Here is an 18952-nt window from a genome sequence, read left to right as displayed (position 1 = left end):
TTTGTTAAGCACTAGAGATCCAAAGAAAATAGAAGAAACTATTCCTTCTCTTAAAGAGTTAACAGCTCATCATGGGAGACAATATCTACAAATGATAGAACATTTTAAAATAATTCTAGCAAGAATATTATAGCAATCTAGGCAAATTAGTATTTATCATAACCAAGTTAGATTTACACAAGGGATGCAAGGATGCTTCAACATTAGGAAAGTATTGAAGATGCAAAGAAAGGAAAATAATCAACATCATTAATCACATTAAAAAGAAAAACACTTCCATGTGATTATATGCATAGAGGCTTAAAAAATCCTTTAAAAATAGCTAAATTACTGATGTGAAAAACCTCTAAAAGGTATAAAGGCAGAAATTCCATTTTAATACACACAATATAAATGTTTGGTATGTGTCTATGTATATATGGCTATGAAGTAAAAGCTATCTCCTTTTTGTCTGGTATTTTTGTCAGTGAAGAAACACTTGAAGCTTTCTAATACGTAACAGGGAGAAGCTGGGTAGTGCAGTTGATAGAGTTAGGGGCCTGGATTCAGGAAGACCTGAGTTAAAATCTGGCTTCGTACACTTACTAGCTGTGTGAGTTTGGCCAAGTCATTTAATCCTGTTTGCCTCCATTTTCTCATCTGTAAAATGAGCTGGAGAAGGAAATGGCAAACCATTCCAGTATTTCTTGGTAAACCAAGAAAACCCCAAATAAGGTAATGAAGAGTCAGACATGACTAAAATGATTTAACAATATACACAAGAGTATAAAAGAGATGTCTCTTTTTACCTCTTACATTTAATAGAGTCCTAGTAATAAATTAAAAGTTGTTAATAGATGATGATTAAGTAAAATTAAGAGAAAGAAATTAAAGTAGTAAATATTGTCAAAAGGGAGACGCATTTATCCCTATGCATAGATGACATGATGGTTTACCTAGAAAACTCTAGAAAATCAGCAAAGAATAGTTTCTGTAAAGAATTAGGATGCAAAAATAAATCCATAAAATAAACCATAACCATTTCTATAGAGAAATAACAAAATCTAGGAAGAAATAATTGAGAAATTTCATCAGAAAATGACTAATACACATAAACTATGTTCAAGTCAACCTACCAAGCCACTTTCAAGGTTTATATAAATATAATTGTTAAACTCTCTTAAACTCTCTTTAGTGAAATGAAAATGACAAATAATAGGAGAGAAATACATTGCTCATTGTGGGGCAGCACTTATATAATAAAATGAAGATATTATCTATGTTAATTTAAAATTTTATTAGTTTCTACCAATCTGGCATGTTATAGAGCTAGATAACTTTTTTTATTAAAACTTGAAGAATAAAGGCCTAGAATCTCAAGGGAAATAACAAAATTATGTAATTTTTGCTTTCATCATCTCCTCTAACCCTCATTTAATTGACAGTTTTCTCCCAATTATTATAACAAAAGGTCCATTTATCTATTCTTAAATTTTAAACATGATGAAACATTCAGGCCCATTAGATACATATAGTGATACAATGTGCAATATTGGTTTGTCCCAATCTACTTTCTACCAAATTGCCAGTAAAATTTCCTATTAGTTCTTATTGATTAAGGAGTCCTCTCCCTAGTATTTTGTGTTGGATTTATCAAATAGTGACCTGCTGTTTTTGATTGCTTCTAGGCAGTGTGGTATGGTGGATAGATTGTAGACTTTGAAGCAAGGGAGATTTGGCTTCAAGTATGCTTCTGATATGTTTTGGTTTTGTGATCCTGGGCAAGTTATTTAACCTCATAATATTCTACGCAATTCCTTAAGACTATAACTTGTAAAGAAGGTACTAACTTGCATTGGTAGAGAGACTGTCTACATCTGGGAGCTTTCTCTACCAGTAGAATCACAGGTCCATCCCCTATCTCTTTTGCTGGTTTTTGCTTGATTCATCTGAATAACTGATTTTCTTTAACAATTACAAAATAATTTATATGATTTCTGTCTTATATAAAAACATTAGATTTTGAAGAACAAAGAAGCTGGGGTTGCATCCAAGAATTGCTTATCCAGCAAAGCTGAGTATATCTTGAGTGAAAAAAAAATGGATATTTGATGAACTGAAGGACTTTCAGGTATTTGTAACAAAAAAACCAGAATGGGAAAATTGATATAAAAGATACAGAAGAGATATAAGGAAATCATTAAAGACTAATTATAAGGCACTGTTTGTTAAAGGTTGTTTTTACTTATGATATATGAAAATGTTATCAGTTTTCTTAAAACTATTATCATTACTAAGGTAGTTTGAAAGAAAGGTTGAGGCTGAGTTGTGCACAATAGGGTGATTCTAAAAAGGAAAACTGGGTATGAAAAGGTAAAAAGGAGCAATTACCTCATAAAAATGAGGCATGAAAGGAAGAACTAATACAGAGGAAACAGGTGGGGAGTGGAGGGCCCCTAATGTTGGAACCTTTCAACTGGGTTGAAAAGGAAACAAAGTGTACATGGGAAGAGGTTTAGAAGTCTTATGAACTCCTAGAGAGATGAGAAAACTAGTGGATAAGTTAGAGGAGGGACTTTTGAAAGGGTGTATGGGATAAAATTAGGAATGTGGGTGGAAGATAAGGGAGTGAATTTTAGAAAGGTGGGTAAAATAAGGAGTAAGAGAGCAAGGGGAAAAGATAAAGTAACAAGGATAGGGTAAAAAAAGAGAGACCAAGAAGGAAAATACTAAGTAAAAATAAGATGGAGGGAACTTCACAAATAGTAATTATAATGTGAATGTGAACTCACCCATAAAATGGAAATGGACAGCAGTATGAATTAAAAATTAGAATCCAACAATATGTTGTTTACAAGAACACATTTAAAAATGAGAGATACACAAAGAGTTAAAATGAGAGTTGGAGGAGAATTTATTATGTTCAGCCAATGCAAGAAAGGCAGGGGTAGCAATTGTGATCTCAGACAAAGTTATGGCTAAAATAGATTTAATTAAAAGAGATAAACATAGACATAGACAAAGAAGCAATATCAATACTGAACCTACACGCACCAAATACTATAACATCTAAATTTTTAAAAGAAAGCTTAAATAATTTACAAGTAGAAATAGATAATAGTACTCTAATGGTAGGGAACTTTAATCTTCCTCTCTCAGAATTAGATAAATATAACCCAAAAATAAATAAGAAAGCAGTTAAGGAAGTTAGTAGAATTTTAGATAAATGATATGATAGCTATCCAGAGAGAATTGAAAAGAAATAGGAACACACCTTTTTCTAAGTGGTTTATGGTACCTTTACAAAGATTGGCCATACATTAGTATATTAAAATATTATAATTAAAACCAAAAAAGCAGAAATATTAAAAGTATCCTTTTCAAAAAATAATGCAATAAAATTGTATTTAATAAGGGATTAAGGAAACATAGATTAAGAAACTAATTGGAAATTAAACAACCTAATCTTAAAGAATGAGTGTGTTAAAGAACAAATCATAGAAACAATCAATAATTTTATTAAAGAGAATGACAATAATGAGACAACATATCAAAACCTATGGGATACAACAAAAGCAGTAATTAGAGGGAAATTTATACCTCCAAATGTTTATATCAATAAAATAGAGAAAGAGCAGACTAATGAATTAGTTACACAATTAAAAAAACTAGAAAAAGAACAAATTAAAATTCCCTAATTAAATGCTAATTTGGAAATCCTAAAATTTAAAGGTGAGATTTTAAAAATGAGAGAAAAAATCATTGAATTAATAAATAAACTAGGAGGTGGTTTTATAAAAAAAAAAATAAAAGGTAAAAAACTGGTTAATTTCATTTTAAAAACAGAAGAAAACCAAATAACTAGTGTTAAAAATGGAAAAGGTGAATATATGACTAACAAAGATGAAATTAAAATAATTATATGGAATTATTTTGCCCAATTATATGCCAACAAATTTAACAATTTAAGTAAAATGGAAGAATATTTACAAAAACTTTAACTGCCTAGGTTTTCAGAAGAAGAAATAGAATATTTAAATAGACCTGTTTTAGAAAACAAAATTGAACAGGATATAAATGAGCTTCCAAAGAGAAAAGCACCAGGACCATATGGATTTAAAAGTGAATTCTATTAAACACTTAATGATCAACTAATTCCAATATCAAATAAATTATTTGGAATAATAGGTAAAGAAGGGATCTTACAAAATTCCTTTTATGAAACAAACACGATACTGCAACCCAAACCAAGTAGAGTAAAAACAAAAACAAAAATACCAACCAATCTCTTTAATGAATATGGATGCAAAAATCCTAAATAAAATGCTAGCTAAAAGAATACAACAATATATTACAAAGATTATACATTATGATCAAGTAGGATTTATAACAGGAAGGGAGGGATGGTTTAACATAAGGAAAACTATTAACATAATTTATTATATCAATAATAAGAGTAAAAAATCATGATTACATAGATGCAGAAAAAAACTTTTGATAAAGTTCAATGTTCATTTTTATTAATAACACTTGAAAGTATTGGTATAAATTGATTTTCCCATAAATTGATAAAAAATCACTTATCTAAAGCCATCAGCAAGTATTATTTATAATGGCAATAAACTAGAAGTCTTCCAGTAAGATCAAGTGTGAAACAAAGATGCCCACTACCACCAATATTATTCAATATTGTATTGGAAATCCGAGCAATAGTAATAAGAGAAGAAAAAGAAATTTTAAAAATCAGAATAAGGAATGAGGTAACAAAACTATCTTTTTGCAGACAATGTGATGATATACTTGGAAAAATCCCAAAGACTCACCTAAAAAATTCTTTGAAACAATTAATAATTTTATCAAAGTAGCAGGTATAAAATAAATTGACACAAATCATTAGCACTTCTATATGTCACAAACAAAACTGTAAGAAGAGATAGTAAAAAATACTAAATTTAAAATAACTCTAGGCAATATAAAACTACTGAGAGTACAATTGGCAAAGCAAATCCAAGAATTATACAAACAAAAGTATTTTTAAAAATTTTTTAGAAAAATAAAATCAGACTTCAATAATTGGAGAAATATTAAGTGTTCAAGGGTAGGCAGGGCCAATATAATAAAAATGACAATTTTACCCAAACTGATTTATATATACAATGCCATATCAATTAATTTACCGGGTTTTTTTTACTGAATTAGAAAAAAACCCTAACAAAATTCATTTGGAAGAACCAAAAATGAAGAATACTAAAGGAAATAGTGAAAAAAATGCAAAGCAAGAAGGTTTAGCAGTACCAGACCTTAAACTATATTATAAAGCAGTAACTATCAAAACAATGTGATACTGGCTAAGAAATAGAAAAGTAGGTCAACAGAAAAGAATAGAAATACAATTTACAGTAACAAATAAACATAGTAAGCTTGTAGTTGACAAGTGCAAAGACCTAAGGTCTTCAAATAAGAAATCATTTTTTTGGTAAAAAATAATGGGGAAAACTTAAAATCAGCATGGCAGAAACAGGACATAAACTTACACCATTTGCCAAGATAAGGTCAAAATGGATACATGAAAAAGATATAGAGATTTTACAAGAAAATTAGAACATGTAAGATATTACTTATCATACTTATGGATGGATGAACAATTGATGAATAAACAAGAGATAGAGAGCAAAGTTAAGTGTAAATTGATCATTTTGATTACATTAAATTAAAAAGGTTTTACACAAGCAAAATAAATGTAGGCAAGATCAGTAGAAAAGCAGAAAACTGGGAAAATTTTTTGATAGTTTATCAGATAATAGTCTCATAGCTAGACCAAATAAATAACTTTGTCAAATCTATAAGAATATGAGTCATTTTCCAATTGATAAATAGCCAAAGAATATGAACAGGCAATTTACTAAAGAAGAAATCAAAACAATTTATTGTCATATGAAAAATACTCTGCCATTATTGATTATTGAAATGCAAATTAAAAACAACCTTGAGATATAATTTTACTCCTACCATATTGGCTAAAATAATGGAGGGGCAAAGTGACAAATGTTGGAGGAGATATGGAAAAATTGGGACACTAATTCGTTGTTGGTGGAATTGTGAATTGATCTAACCATTTTGGAGAGCAATCTGGAATTATACCCAAAGAGTTATTAAACTACCTATAGTCCTTTACCCTTTGACCCAACAATACCACTACTTGATCAGCCTCCAAAGGTGAGTAGGGAAAAAGAAAAAGACCTATATGTCCTAAAATGTTTATAGCAGCTGTCTGTGGTGGCAAAGAACTGGAAACTGCAAGGTTCTCCTCAATAGGAGAATGGCTGAACAGATGAGTTGAATGATTTTAGAAAAACATAGAAAGACTTGTACAAAACAACGAAGAGTGAAATGAGCAGAAGCAAGAGATCATCATATACAGTAACTTTAATATTGTTCTAAGAATGACTTTGAGCAAATAAGTCATTTTGACTATTATAAATACACAAAATAAGTATAAAGTAGAAAGATGCTATCTGCATCCAGAGAAAGAACTGATAAATAGAAGTATGTATGACATGTGTATATATATATATATATATATGTACGTATCATATATATATATGTATGTACGTATCATATATATATGTATGTACGTATCATATATATGTATGTACGTATCATATATATATATGTATCATATATATATCCACCTATTTGTGTCTAATGGTAGCCATGGAGAGGGGAGAAAACAAATGAAATTTACGTGATAATTGTGCTGTATATTTGAAAGGAATAGCAAGTTGCACATAGTAGATTTACACTTTCATATGCAATCATGTTTCTTATTGTACTATATTTTGGAAATATTTATTTTATTCCAAAACTAAAAAATAATTAAAAAAATAAAATGTGGATTGCACTAGGAGATAACACTTTTTAAGGATGAGAACAATTTTTTTTGGTTTGATTTTAGCAGAAAATGCTGTAAAAAAAACCCTTATCCAGAAAATTTTCTAGGTCAGTCTTGAGCACAAGATGCATACATATTAATTCAAAAAAATCCTGATTTGTTCTCATAAAATATTCTTGCTATTAACAACATGGACATCTGAAATGAACAGTTACCAGTTGTAGAGGAAATATGTAAACACTTAATTCTAAGTTGATTTCCCTCTTGTCCTGAACATCAAGGGAGTTCAGGTGTCCAGAGGGCAATCTTATCTCTGAGGGATGAAGCCAATTTAAGCTCCCACTCTTTCAGGTGAGCCTATCTCCAGGCAATTATTCTTTTGGAGCTTACTCTTAGGGGGAATCTTCATAGAAAAGAAGCGAATCTTCTTTCCATCTTTTTCTAACCTTTAAAACATACCTCCTGACATAGTGCTTCCAACTTTCAGGTCAGTAGTGAAAATTTGGAAAAATTTCAAATATTTTTCACCTTTTAGGAAAGATTCATCGATTTATTCACTCAACCATCCAAGAAATATTTATTAGATGCCTACTACAAGACTCTGTGCTAGGTGTGGAAGGAAATGCAAAAATGAATAATGTACAGTCCCTGTTCTCAGGGAGTTTAATAATGTCAAATTTTAATGCATTTAAAAATTTATAAAGTACTTTCTTCACAATAATTCTCTGAAATAGTGAGTAAAATTATTATTTCAATACTTAATTACAAGAAAATTTAGTCAAAAGAAGCATATTTTTTCAGATGAGCCTTTGGGCTTTTAGAATTTACTCTTATGGTGATTAGATTTGCTTTGTTATTCTCCAGAGTACAGAAATAAGAGTATTCATTGGAGTGGCAAAGAAGTCAATTTAGATGATGTCAGAAACAACTTCCTAACAATTATAGCTTTCTTAAAGGAAAAGGAACTGCCTTAAGAGGTCATGGGTGGTCTTTCCTTAAGGCCATATAAAAAGAAACTAGACAATGGATATAGTATGTTGAGGATTCATTTCAGGTACTTATTTGACTAGATGTTTCATGAGGGTCCTTCTGATTATGTGATTTTATGAAAAATGAGACTCAGATTAGTGAAATTAGACAAAACACTTGAACTCAGGTCTTCTGATCCTAAGACTATTCTTCTGTTCACTATACCACCTATAAGAGGATAAAACACAGCAGCAAAAAATTAAAAAAAACAAAATGTTCAACTAGATGATCCTTTCTAAGGCTCTTCCTTTCTTATGATTGATAAATGCCAGACTACAAAATTTGAATTTATTTGATCAGCAATTAGGAACCATGGAGAGAATTTGAGCAATGGAGATACATGATCAAAGCTGTGTATTGGGAAGACTGTCCTAATTGTGCTGTATGGTATGGAAATGGTAGGGGTGGGAGAGATGGGACTATATAAAGTTATTAGGTGGATGTTACAACAGTTCAGAAGAGAATAATGAATAAAGCCCTAAATTAAGATGATGGCAATAGGAATTGAAATGGGCAGTTTGTTTTTCAAGCACTATGTAGGCAAAACCAAGAGGAGGAAGCATTTATATAGTACCTACTGGAATCCAAGCACTGCACTAAAGTATTTTACAAATATTGTCTCATTTGATCGTTACAACCATCCTGCAGGGTAGGTGCTATTATCATCTCTATTTGATAGATGAAGAAACTGAGACAAATGAAGATTAAATGACTTGCCCAGGGTCACAAAGCTAGTGGCTGAGGCTGGATTTGAACTTAGGTCTTCTTGACTCTAATCCTAGCACTCTATACCCTTTATCACCTAGCTGCCTTGGTGACTGATTTAAGGAAGTTGAATGAGAGACAGGAATTAGAAATTACTCTAATTAAAAGAATTTCAAACTGTATGACTGAGAAAATAATAATACCATAAATGGAACTATAAAATTTCATAGTTAAGTTTGGAAGGAATTAGATTTGGCTTTGGATGTGAGTTGGAAGTTCTGGTGAGGCATCCAAGTGAAGATACCCATCAAGGAGTTGGAAATGCAGGAGAGAAGTCATGGGTGATATAAATTTGCAACTGATAAATTACCTATGAGTTGATAACTTGAAACCTGGGACTAGATGAGGCTTCAAAACAAGAAGAAACACAGAAAGAAAAGAAGAATGTCAATGAAAAATCTGGGGTGAGGCATATATTGAGCAAGGGAAAGATAATTCAGCAAATTCAACATAAGAGTAGTAATCAAAGAAGAAAATCCATTGCTTTGGATAAAACTTCTATATTAGTAGAATACATTGTGTTCAGCTTGCCATGTTAAAATTGCTGTTCTAACTTCATTTACCTGGTTTTTTCTAATTTCTGGGGCTATCTCAAAAAGCAAGCACTTGAACTAGAGGATAGGATTAGGAAATGGAATTTTGTTGAGGGTTTAGAAAATCCACAATACTGGTAAATGTTAAAGTTTTCTTTCTCTTGCAACATTTTTTAATGTTATGTTCTCTTTGGCCCAGGTTTGGTTAATTTCTTCTTATCTGCTGAAACCTTTTTTTTTCCTAAGAGTTCCTTAGAATCATGTTTTGATACAACCACTAAGAAGTTTTAGGAAGGTAAAGATGTAAAATTGCTCTTTTCTCTGGACCTTGCTGATCTACTCAATATACCTGTGGGGGTTACTTCTTCCCATGGAGGCCTTGGACCATGGCACTATAGCAGTATGGATAGGATTTGTCCATGTCATAGTGAAATTGCTGCTACTCATTTTTGAAAGCTAGGCTATGCTACTTTGCTGGAAGAAATGGAGGTTCTTAGCTCTACAGAAATAATTTTTCCTTACGAATTAGCTTAAGAAAGGAGAAATCCAGATTGGGGTTAAGTACATTTTTTTTCTAGAAGAAGACTGAAAGGGAGATTAGATCATATGATATGACAAGATAAGCAACTATCCTGGACTATCAACATGCTACATCCAAATCAAGATCCTGTCCCTGACAGTAACATGTAGGAATCTGCTATGAGAGGACTCTGGTGTTCTCCTTGATCAATATAAAACATTACAATTTCATTCTAACTAGTAAATTAGGCCATGGTGTGGACTGCCTTTAGGGTCGGAAGATTTGGTTTCAAATCCTATAAAAAAACAGTATATGGAAAACTGGACTCAGGTCAGAACACAAAAGCAGGATTGAGTTTGAAACCTCTATTCCTGCTATACATCTTGGGCAAGTGATATTATCATTCTTATCTACTATTTCCTCTGTTCTAGATTACTTTTTGAAACATCTTCCAGTCTGATATTGTATTTCCCTGATGGACATGTAATCTTAGGCCAGTCACTTATACTTTCTTTCATCTTCCTCTTTTTCATCTGTTAAATTAATAGTGTAGTTTTAAGTGGTCTCTATGTTCTATTTTAAGCCTAAAACTTATGACCAAGGAATTTATCTAAATCTTTTTGAAGCTATTTTTTTCATTGTGTATCATTTATTGGTTATAATGACTTCTTTGAGTGATTAGGAAATCTAGAATACCAATAACTATTGAAGTTTTATTCCTGTTACAATGTATTTAGCTTTTCTGTTCGGGCCACTGTTACCCTGATTTCTCCTTATCTGTCAACATTTCCCCTCCCCCCCACTTCCTTAGATCATGGTTGGTTTGCTTGTTTCCCCGCCCCCCTACAATTAATGTGTAATCCTTAGCAAGTATGGACTTGAACGCTTTATAATTGATGTCGATTGGGTGAACCGCTACTTCCATAAATTAGTCCTATTAGTGATTCTATCTTCAACTGGTTTATGTCCTACAAATATTAGTATTTGTTTAACATTGTCCATTTACTTCGTAAATTTGTAGATGTTTCTCAAACCACTCTCAATCATCACACATCCTCTTTTTTGATTTCTCCTCATACATCAACTTCTTATGCATTGATTTTCCTGGGTTTCCATTGTCATGGAATATGGGCTAAGAGAAGAGACAATATCCTTAGCAGGAAATCATGGACCTCCATGATATGGGTGTTAGAAACACAAAATTGCACTAACATGTTTTTAATCAAAAGATATGAAATTGCAGAGGATTGAGTAAAATAATGTCCTTTCCCAATAGTAGGTACTAATATACAGTTTTTAAGCCACTGAATTAATGGTAGGGCAAAGATATAAGTAATTTTTAGCAGTATGTTGATTATGAAACGTTCACAGAATAATCTAAAAGTTTCAATATAATAGTAGGTGAATCCTTATCAAGAAAAAAATCACCATTGAGTTCACTCCACATATGATTAAAATCTCTTAAGAATCTTCTTCGATGACGGCTGGAAAGCAGGGACTAGCGCGAGCTCCCCACCAAGTCCCTCCAAAAACCTATAAAAAATGACTCTGAACCAATTCTAGAACTGCAGAACCCACAAAATAGCAGAGGGAGGCAGGGCTCCAGTCCAGGACAGCCTGGACGGTTGCTGGGTGAGATCTTTCGCCCCTGGAGCTGGGAGCAGAATGGAGCAAAGCTGAGCCCAGCATGGGCCGCAGGGATCAACCAGAGCAGGAGCTGGGTGGAGCAGGCCCTAGCGCCCTGAATCAGTGAGCTGCAGCAGTTACCAGAATTCTCAACCCACAAACACCAAAGACAACAGAGAAGGTTAGTGGGAAAAGCTGCTGGGGACAGGGTGATAGAGTTCGGGGTTCAGCCACTGCCCTGGGGGCAGCGGAGGTGGGGTAGCTACAGAACTACAGCTGCAGTTGCTTCTGGACCCAGGCCCACCTGGTGGGAGGAATTAAGTGGCAGATCAGAGGAGGAGTGCAGAGCCTGCTGAAGATCTGAGTCCAGTCCAGGTTGGGGGTTCTTGGGGAAGGAGGAGTGCTGGTGTGGCAGAGCTGGCTGTAATAGCCCTGAAATCAACAATGCATCCCCCCAAGCTTGGAACAAAGTACTCTGTACTGTACAAGCAGTCATACCCTGCTGAAAAACTCAAGGGTCAAGTAAGTTGTTTGGGAACATGGCCAGGCAGTGAAAACAAGCCCAAACTCAGTCTCAGACTTTGGAATCTTTCTTTGGTGACAAAGAAGATGAAAACATACAGTCAGAAGAAGTCAACAAAGTCAAAGAGCCTACAACAAAAGCCTCCAAGTAAAACATGAACTGGTCTCAGGCCATGGAAGAGCTCAAAAAGGATTTGGAAAAGCAAGTTAGAGAAGTAGAGGAAAAATTGGAAAGAGAAATGAGAAAAAAACCATGAAAAACAAGTCAATGACTTGCTAAAGGAGACCCAAAAAAACACTGAAAAATATACTGAAGAAAACAACACCTTAAAAAATAGACTAACTCAAATGGCAAAAGAGCTCCAAAAAGCCAATGAGGAGAAGAACGACTTGAAAGGCAGAATTACCCAAATGGAAAAGGAGGTCCAAAAGACCACTGAAGAAAATACTACCTTAAAAATTAGATTGGAGCAAGTGGAAGCTAGTGACTTTATGAGAAATCAAGAGATTATAAAACAGAACCAAAGGAATGAAAAAGTGGAAGACAATGTGAAATATCTCATTGGAAAAACCACTGACATGGAAAATAGATCCAGGAGAGATAATTTAAAAATTATTGGACTACCTGAAAGCCATGATCAAAAAAGGAGCCTAGATATCATCTTTCAAGAAATTATCAAGGAGAACTGCCCTGCTATTCTAGAGCCACAGGGCAAAATAGAAATGGAAAGAATCCACAGATCACCTCCTCAAATAGATCCCAAAAAGAAATCTCCTAGGAATATTGTCGCCAAATTCCAGAGCTCCCAGATCAAGGAGAAAATACTGCAAGCAGCCAGAAAGAAACAATTTGAGTATTGTGGAAACCCAATCAGAATAACCCAGGATCTAGCAGCTTCTACATTAAGAGATCAAAGGGCTTGGAATATGATATTTTGGAGGTCAGTGGAGCTAGGATTAAAACCAAGAATCACCCACCCAGCAAAACTAAGTATCATGCTCCAAGGCAAAATATGGATTTTCAATAAAATAGAGGACTTTCAAGCTTTCTCAGTGAAAAGACCAGAGCTGAATAGAAAATCTGACTTTCAAACACAAGAATCAAGAGAAGCATGAAAAGGTAATTCAGAAAAAGAACAAGAAAAAGAAATCACAAGGGACTTACTAAAGTTGAACTGTTTTGTTTACATTCCTACACGGAAAGATGATGTGTATGATTCATGAGACCTCAGTATTAGGGTAGCTGAAGGGAATATGCATATATATGTGTGTGTGTGTGTATGTATATATATATATATATGTGTGTGTGTGTGTGTATGTATATATGTATGTGTATATATATATATATATATATATATATATATATAGAGAGAGAGAGAGAGAGAGAGAGAGAGAGAGGGCACAGGGTGAGTTGAAGATGAAGGGATGATATCTAAAAGAAAATCAAATTAAGGGATGAGAGAGGAATATATTGAGAGAGGGAGAAAGGGAGAGATAGAATGGGGTAAATTATCTCACACAAAAGTGGCAAGAAAAAGCAGTTTTGTAGGGAGAGAAGAGAAGGCAGGTGAGGGGGAATGAGTGAATCTTGCTCTCATCAGATTTGACCTGAGAAGTAAATACCATACGCATTCAATGGGGTATCTTATCCCACAGGAAAGAAGGAGGAAGAAGATAAAAAAGGGGGGAATGGTAGAAGGGAGGACAGATCAGGGAGGAAGTAATCAAAAACAAACACTTTCAAAAAAGGGACAGGGTCAAGGGAGAAAATTGGATAAAGGGGTATAGGTTAGGAAGCAGCAAAATATATAATCTTTCACGACATGAGTATTGTGGAAGGGTTTTACATAATGATACGCATGTGGCCTATGTTGAATTGTTTGCCTTCTTAGGGAGGGTGGGTGGGAAGGGAAGAGGGGAGAGAATTTGGAACTCAAAGTTTTAAAAACAAATGTTCAAAAACAAAAAAAAAGTTTTTGCGTGCAGCTAGAAAAGAAGATACACAGGCAATGGGGCATAGAAATTTATCTTGCTCTACAAGAAAGGAAGGGAAAAGGGGATGGGAGGGGAGTGGGGTGACAGAAGGGAGGGCTGACTGGGGAACAGGACAACCAGAACATATGCCATCTTGGAGTGGGGGGGAGGGTAGAAATGTGGAGAAAATTTATAACTCAAACTCCTGTGAAAATCAATGCTGAAAACTAAATATATTAAATTAAAAAAAGAAAAAAAAAGAATCTTCTTCATATTTGTCCTCAAAATAGGTGTTAAATTCAGTGTCTTGGGAAATAAGGTGGATTGATACATGTCCTTTGTTCTCTTTTCAAGCATTATGGGGAATATTGTTTCTAGACTACACTATACATGCAAAGTCCTCTAAGACTTTTAATAGAATTCTCTTTCTCCCTCTCTCTCCTTCTGTTTCTCTATTCTTTCTCTTTCTCCCTCTCTTTGTATATGTGTGTATATGCTTTTACATATATAAATATTTGTATAGGTCTATAACTATCTATGAATAGATATACTGTATATTATATATTAAAATTATATATAGTATAGTATATAGTATATAAATAAGACATCTACACACATAAATTGTACAAATAGTTATTTATATTTAGTATATTTGTTATTTATATTATATTTATTATATCATTTAATATAAATAATATTAATATATAATATTATAATTAATATAATATAATTAATATAATTATATTAAAATATAATGTAGTTATATAAACTATACATTATTATATTATATAGTATATGCTATATACTATCATTACTATAATATAATGTATACTACAACTAAGCATACACAATATATAAGTATAATATGTAACACATATTATATGATTATATATGATCATAATACAAGCTTGTTATAGAATTTTGTATTATTTATAATATAGATATATCTACACACGATATCAATATATCTACTGTATATTAATATTATATATGACATGTAATATTTGTATTAAATGTGATACATCACTTATTACATAATTACAGCATATATAATTACAGCATATAGTAGAAAATAAAATTATATCATATAAAATACTATATGTGTGTATGTATGTGTGTGTACGTATGTATGCATGTATGTATGTATGACAGGTATTGAAATGTAAAAGGAATTACCTTCAGACGTAAAAAACATTTCCGCACCCCTAGAGGGAGCTGAGACTAGAATAATTCAACTGCATTTGAAGAGATAAGCAAAAAATGAATTTGCCTCTAGGGCAAAGAATGCTTTTATATTTTTGTCCCTAGATACTCACCTGCCTAAGGTACCTAAAGGAGAATGAAAAGAAGACTGATCATAGTAAAACAAAGTGGAGTGCCTCATTGAAGGAAGGGGCTTTTGAACTAGAAAGGATTGCTAAATCAAGAGGAGGCTAAACTACTCTTACATTGTAACTGGAAATGGTAAATAACCTAAGAGTAAAGCCTCTGAGAAAGTCAAAAGGAAGATTTATTTCTTCTGATCCTAAGCTAAGACGATTAGTTTAAAAAATACACAGTGGGGGCTTGTGAGCTTGTGTTGAGTGACTAACCACCCTCAGGGTTCTCCATAGGACCCTGAAAATAGTAACATCTACCCCTCTGGGTCTCAATCTATCACTATGAATAGTCGGGCCAGTCAGTCCAACTGAAGAACTCTAGGTGAAGAGAGCACAGTACTATCTAGCTAAGTCAGTAGTTAAAGCTGAGAAAAACTGCAGCTGTCCATTGAAAAGCAAGGAAGTCCAATGGATCAATTCATACACCTTGAGAAGTGGCTGAGCAGGAACCATGTGACAGAATGACCCGCTTGACACTGTTCAGCAAAACTTGTGCCATTTCAAAGCAGTCTTCCTGGCCCTATCTAGCAGCAGTCAACCCCAGTAGGAAGTTAATGCAGCAACTGAGCTTTCAGGTTCATCTAGTCTATCAGGAAATTGACCCATCCAGAGGAAGAAGTCGTGCCCTTAAAGGATTCAGTGTTCCTGATCAGCAGAATGCCATCTATCACCAATACTAAGAACATTTCATGAGAAGGAAAAGGCACGGGGTCCCTGCAGTTGCAAAATTGTGAATTGTCTTGGCCACATGTGTTTTCTTTCCTTTCATTCCACTATGTTGTATTTTAAATATGTGTCTACTCTCTCTTCCCTTAGACTTTCTTTGTGCTTGTGGAACATTAAACACCAGGCTTTTAGGGAAATACTTTTAAACTACTGCTCTTGCTATACCAGTTGAGTAACTATTTTTGCTAAAGAACAAATTCTCCTCACTTATTGTTAATGAGAGGCACACTGCTAGGGGCTTGTGAGCTAGTGTTAATAGACTAGCAAATTTCTCCATGGGTTTTTTTTATAGGACTCAGAAAGTAGTAACATCCACCCATGTAGGGACCTAACCTACCACTATGAGTGGGGATTGGTCCAGTAAGCCCAGAAAGGAAAACTTATCATTGATTTTCTGAAGGAAGTGATTATTGATAATGGAAATTGATCAACAATCTTTAACCATTTAGAGTTGTTTTCCTTTATCTAACCTTAAAGAAACTGCTGCTGGTTCCAAGGTGCTATGACACTGTACACTTCCACCTCTCTAAGAGAAAGCAGGCTTGTGGGCCAGACTAGGTTTATTCCTGGGGCACCCTGATCTCTAATATAAGGAATTAGGCTGCTTTTTCTCATATGCTTTTATTCCTTAAATCCCTGCCCTAGATTTCCAGGAGAAAATTATTTAAAGATTAGATTTACAGATTATTTAAAGATTAGATCATGTCGCCCAGTAGAAGTTAACAAGGTACTGAGTATGCAATATAAAGTAATTATTGGATGGACATTTATTTCCTACGCAAAAAAGAAATTATAACAGAAAAGACTTATTGTGTACATTGACAAAACAACTTAAAAAAGGATCCAGTAACTTAAAATAACTCATACTTAAATAAATACATAATTCATACTTAAACCTCCATAGAACAAAGAACAGTTTGTAGGATTACAGATAAGGAAAAACTCCTAATCCTAAAAACTCCTCTATTCAAACAACTCCTGCTCCCTGGATAGCTACTTGTCCTCCTAAGATCAGGAAAGAAAAAACATAAAAGATACAGCATAAAACCCAGGCTGAGGTGGACTAGGCAGGAATTACACTTTAAATAACATGTGCTTAGTGTCCCATGGCAATCCTGGTTGAGGATACGACAAACTACTCTCATAATGAGTGACTCAATATAGAAGGCAGAAGGAATGAAATCACTGAGTTTGACCTTACTCCCTTTTAAAATTTCACTAAGTCATCAAATTTCTAACTCATCAGTCATCAAAAGCACTCTCAAACTGCACACCCTAGAAGCAAACAAAGTTCCTGTGTGGTTGACTGGAAATAGTTCATGCTCCTACAGATGCCCTCTACAGGTACATAGTCTAATTCAAGCCCACTGTTAAATTTTCATTATATTTATATAATTATTCTGTTGGTCCTACTCACTTCTGATATGAGACTTATTAGTTCACCAAAGTCTTCCCAAGTTTCTCTGAAGCCATCTGCTTTCTAATATCAGTTCCAACCCCGCCCCAGTTAAACTTTTGTAGCTTTATTATACATGAACAGGAAAAGAGCAAATATATTATCCTATGTGTAATATATACACCTAGAATTCTGTGATTTCTATATATTTTATATTTAGGTTCCATATGAATATTGTTTTTCCCAGTAGAATATAAGTTCCTTGAGGTCATAAATGTGTGTATGTGTGTAGTCCTGTCCCTAGTGCCTAGCACAGTGCCTTGGGTACTAATAGATGCTTGTTAATTAATTGATCAATTTATTTTCTTTTTAGGGAAAGAGTCTACTGTCTGAATGGAAAGGGATAATCAAAGCTTTGTGACCACATTCATCTTAATGGGGATTCCCCATGCACCAGAACTAAACACTGCCTTACTCGGTATTTTCTTAGTGATCTATGCACTAACTCTGGTGGGGAACTTCTTTATCTTGCTGGTGATTAAATTAGACTCTCACCTCCATACTCCCATGTACTATTTCCTGGCCAACCTCTCCTTCATTGATATGTGGTTCTCCACTGTCACTGTGCCAAAGATACTCATGGGTCTTCTTTCCCCAGATGGTGGTGCTATCTCCTTTCACAGTTGTGTGGCTCAGCTCTATTCTTTCCACATTCTGGGGAGCACTGAGTGTTTCCTCTACACAGTCATGTCATATGACCGCTACCTGGCCATCACTTATCCCCTGCGCTACGCTACCATGATGAGTGGGAAAACCTGTGCCCTTCTAGCTGGAGGCACATGGCTCAGTGGTGCTATCCACTCAGCAGCCCAGACTGCCCTGACCTTCCGCCTGCCCTACTGTGGCCCCAACCAGATCCAGCATTATTTCTGTGATGCACCACCCATTCTCAAATTGGCCTGTGCAGAAACCTCAGTAAATGAGATGGTAATCTTTGTCAACATTGGCATAGTGGCCTCTGGATGCTGTTTCCTGATTTTTCTTTCCTATGTATCTATTGTTCGTGCTATCTTGAAGATCCACACAGCAGAGGGCAGACACAAAGCCTTCCAGACCTGTGCTTCCCATTGCATTGTGGTCCTCTGTTTCTTTGTGCCTGGTCTCATTGTTTACCTCAGACCTGGTTCCATGCATGCTGTGGATAGGATTGTGGTCATTTTTCAAACAGTGATCACACCCCTGTTGAATCCCATGGTGTACACACTGAGGAACAAAGAGGTAAAAACAGCTTTGCTTAGGCTAAAAGGTCAAGGAAAGTTTGTACAAATAAAGTAAGATCTGTAAATGGGCTATTTTTGCAATAAAACAAATTTTTACATTTTTATGAATGGTTTGTTTGTGTCATGGCATAGTGGAAATACTTCTGATACTAAATTTTTGCTACCAAAAAACTCTGTGGTCTTGGGTTTTCTTATATAGACCTCATTTTCATCATCTGTAAAATTTGTGTGGAAGATGTAGACTAAGTGGTTTCTAAGTTTCCTTCCCACTTCTGTTTTTCATGCTTCTATAATAGATTAAACTAGAATATCCTGGAATCAATTTTATACA

General features: G+C 34.1%; 1 protein-coding gene across 1 annotated transcript; it reads left to right on the top strand.

Moving 5' to 3' along the window:
- Positions 1-17734: 17734 nt before the first annotated feature.
- On the top strand, positions 17735-18676 carry LOC118840166 (olfactory receptor 10G4-like). The gene has a single exon (XM_036747663.1). The coding sequence runs from the start codon at positions 17735-17737 to the stop codon at positions 18674-18676; it is 942 nt and encodes a 313-aa protein (XP_036603558.1).
- The last annotated feature ends 276 nt before the right edge of the window (positions 18677-18952 follow it).

Source organism: Trichosurus vulpecula, chromosome 2 (assembly GCF_011100635.1).
Source record: "Trichosurus vulpecula isolate mTriVul1 chromosome 2, mTriVul1.pri, whole genome shotgun sequence".
Taxonomy (NCBI): domain Eukaryota; kingdom Metazoa; phylum Chordata; class Mammalia; order Diprotodontia; family Phalangeridae; genus Trichosurus; species Trichosurus vulpecula.
This window is presented reverse-complemented; position numbering and strand designations above follow the sequence as displayed.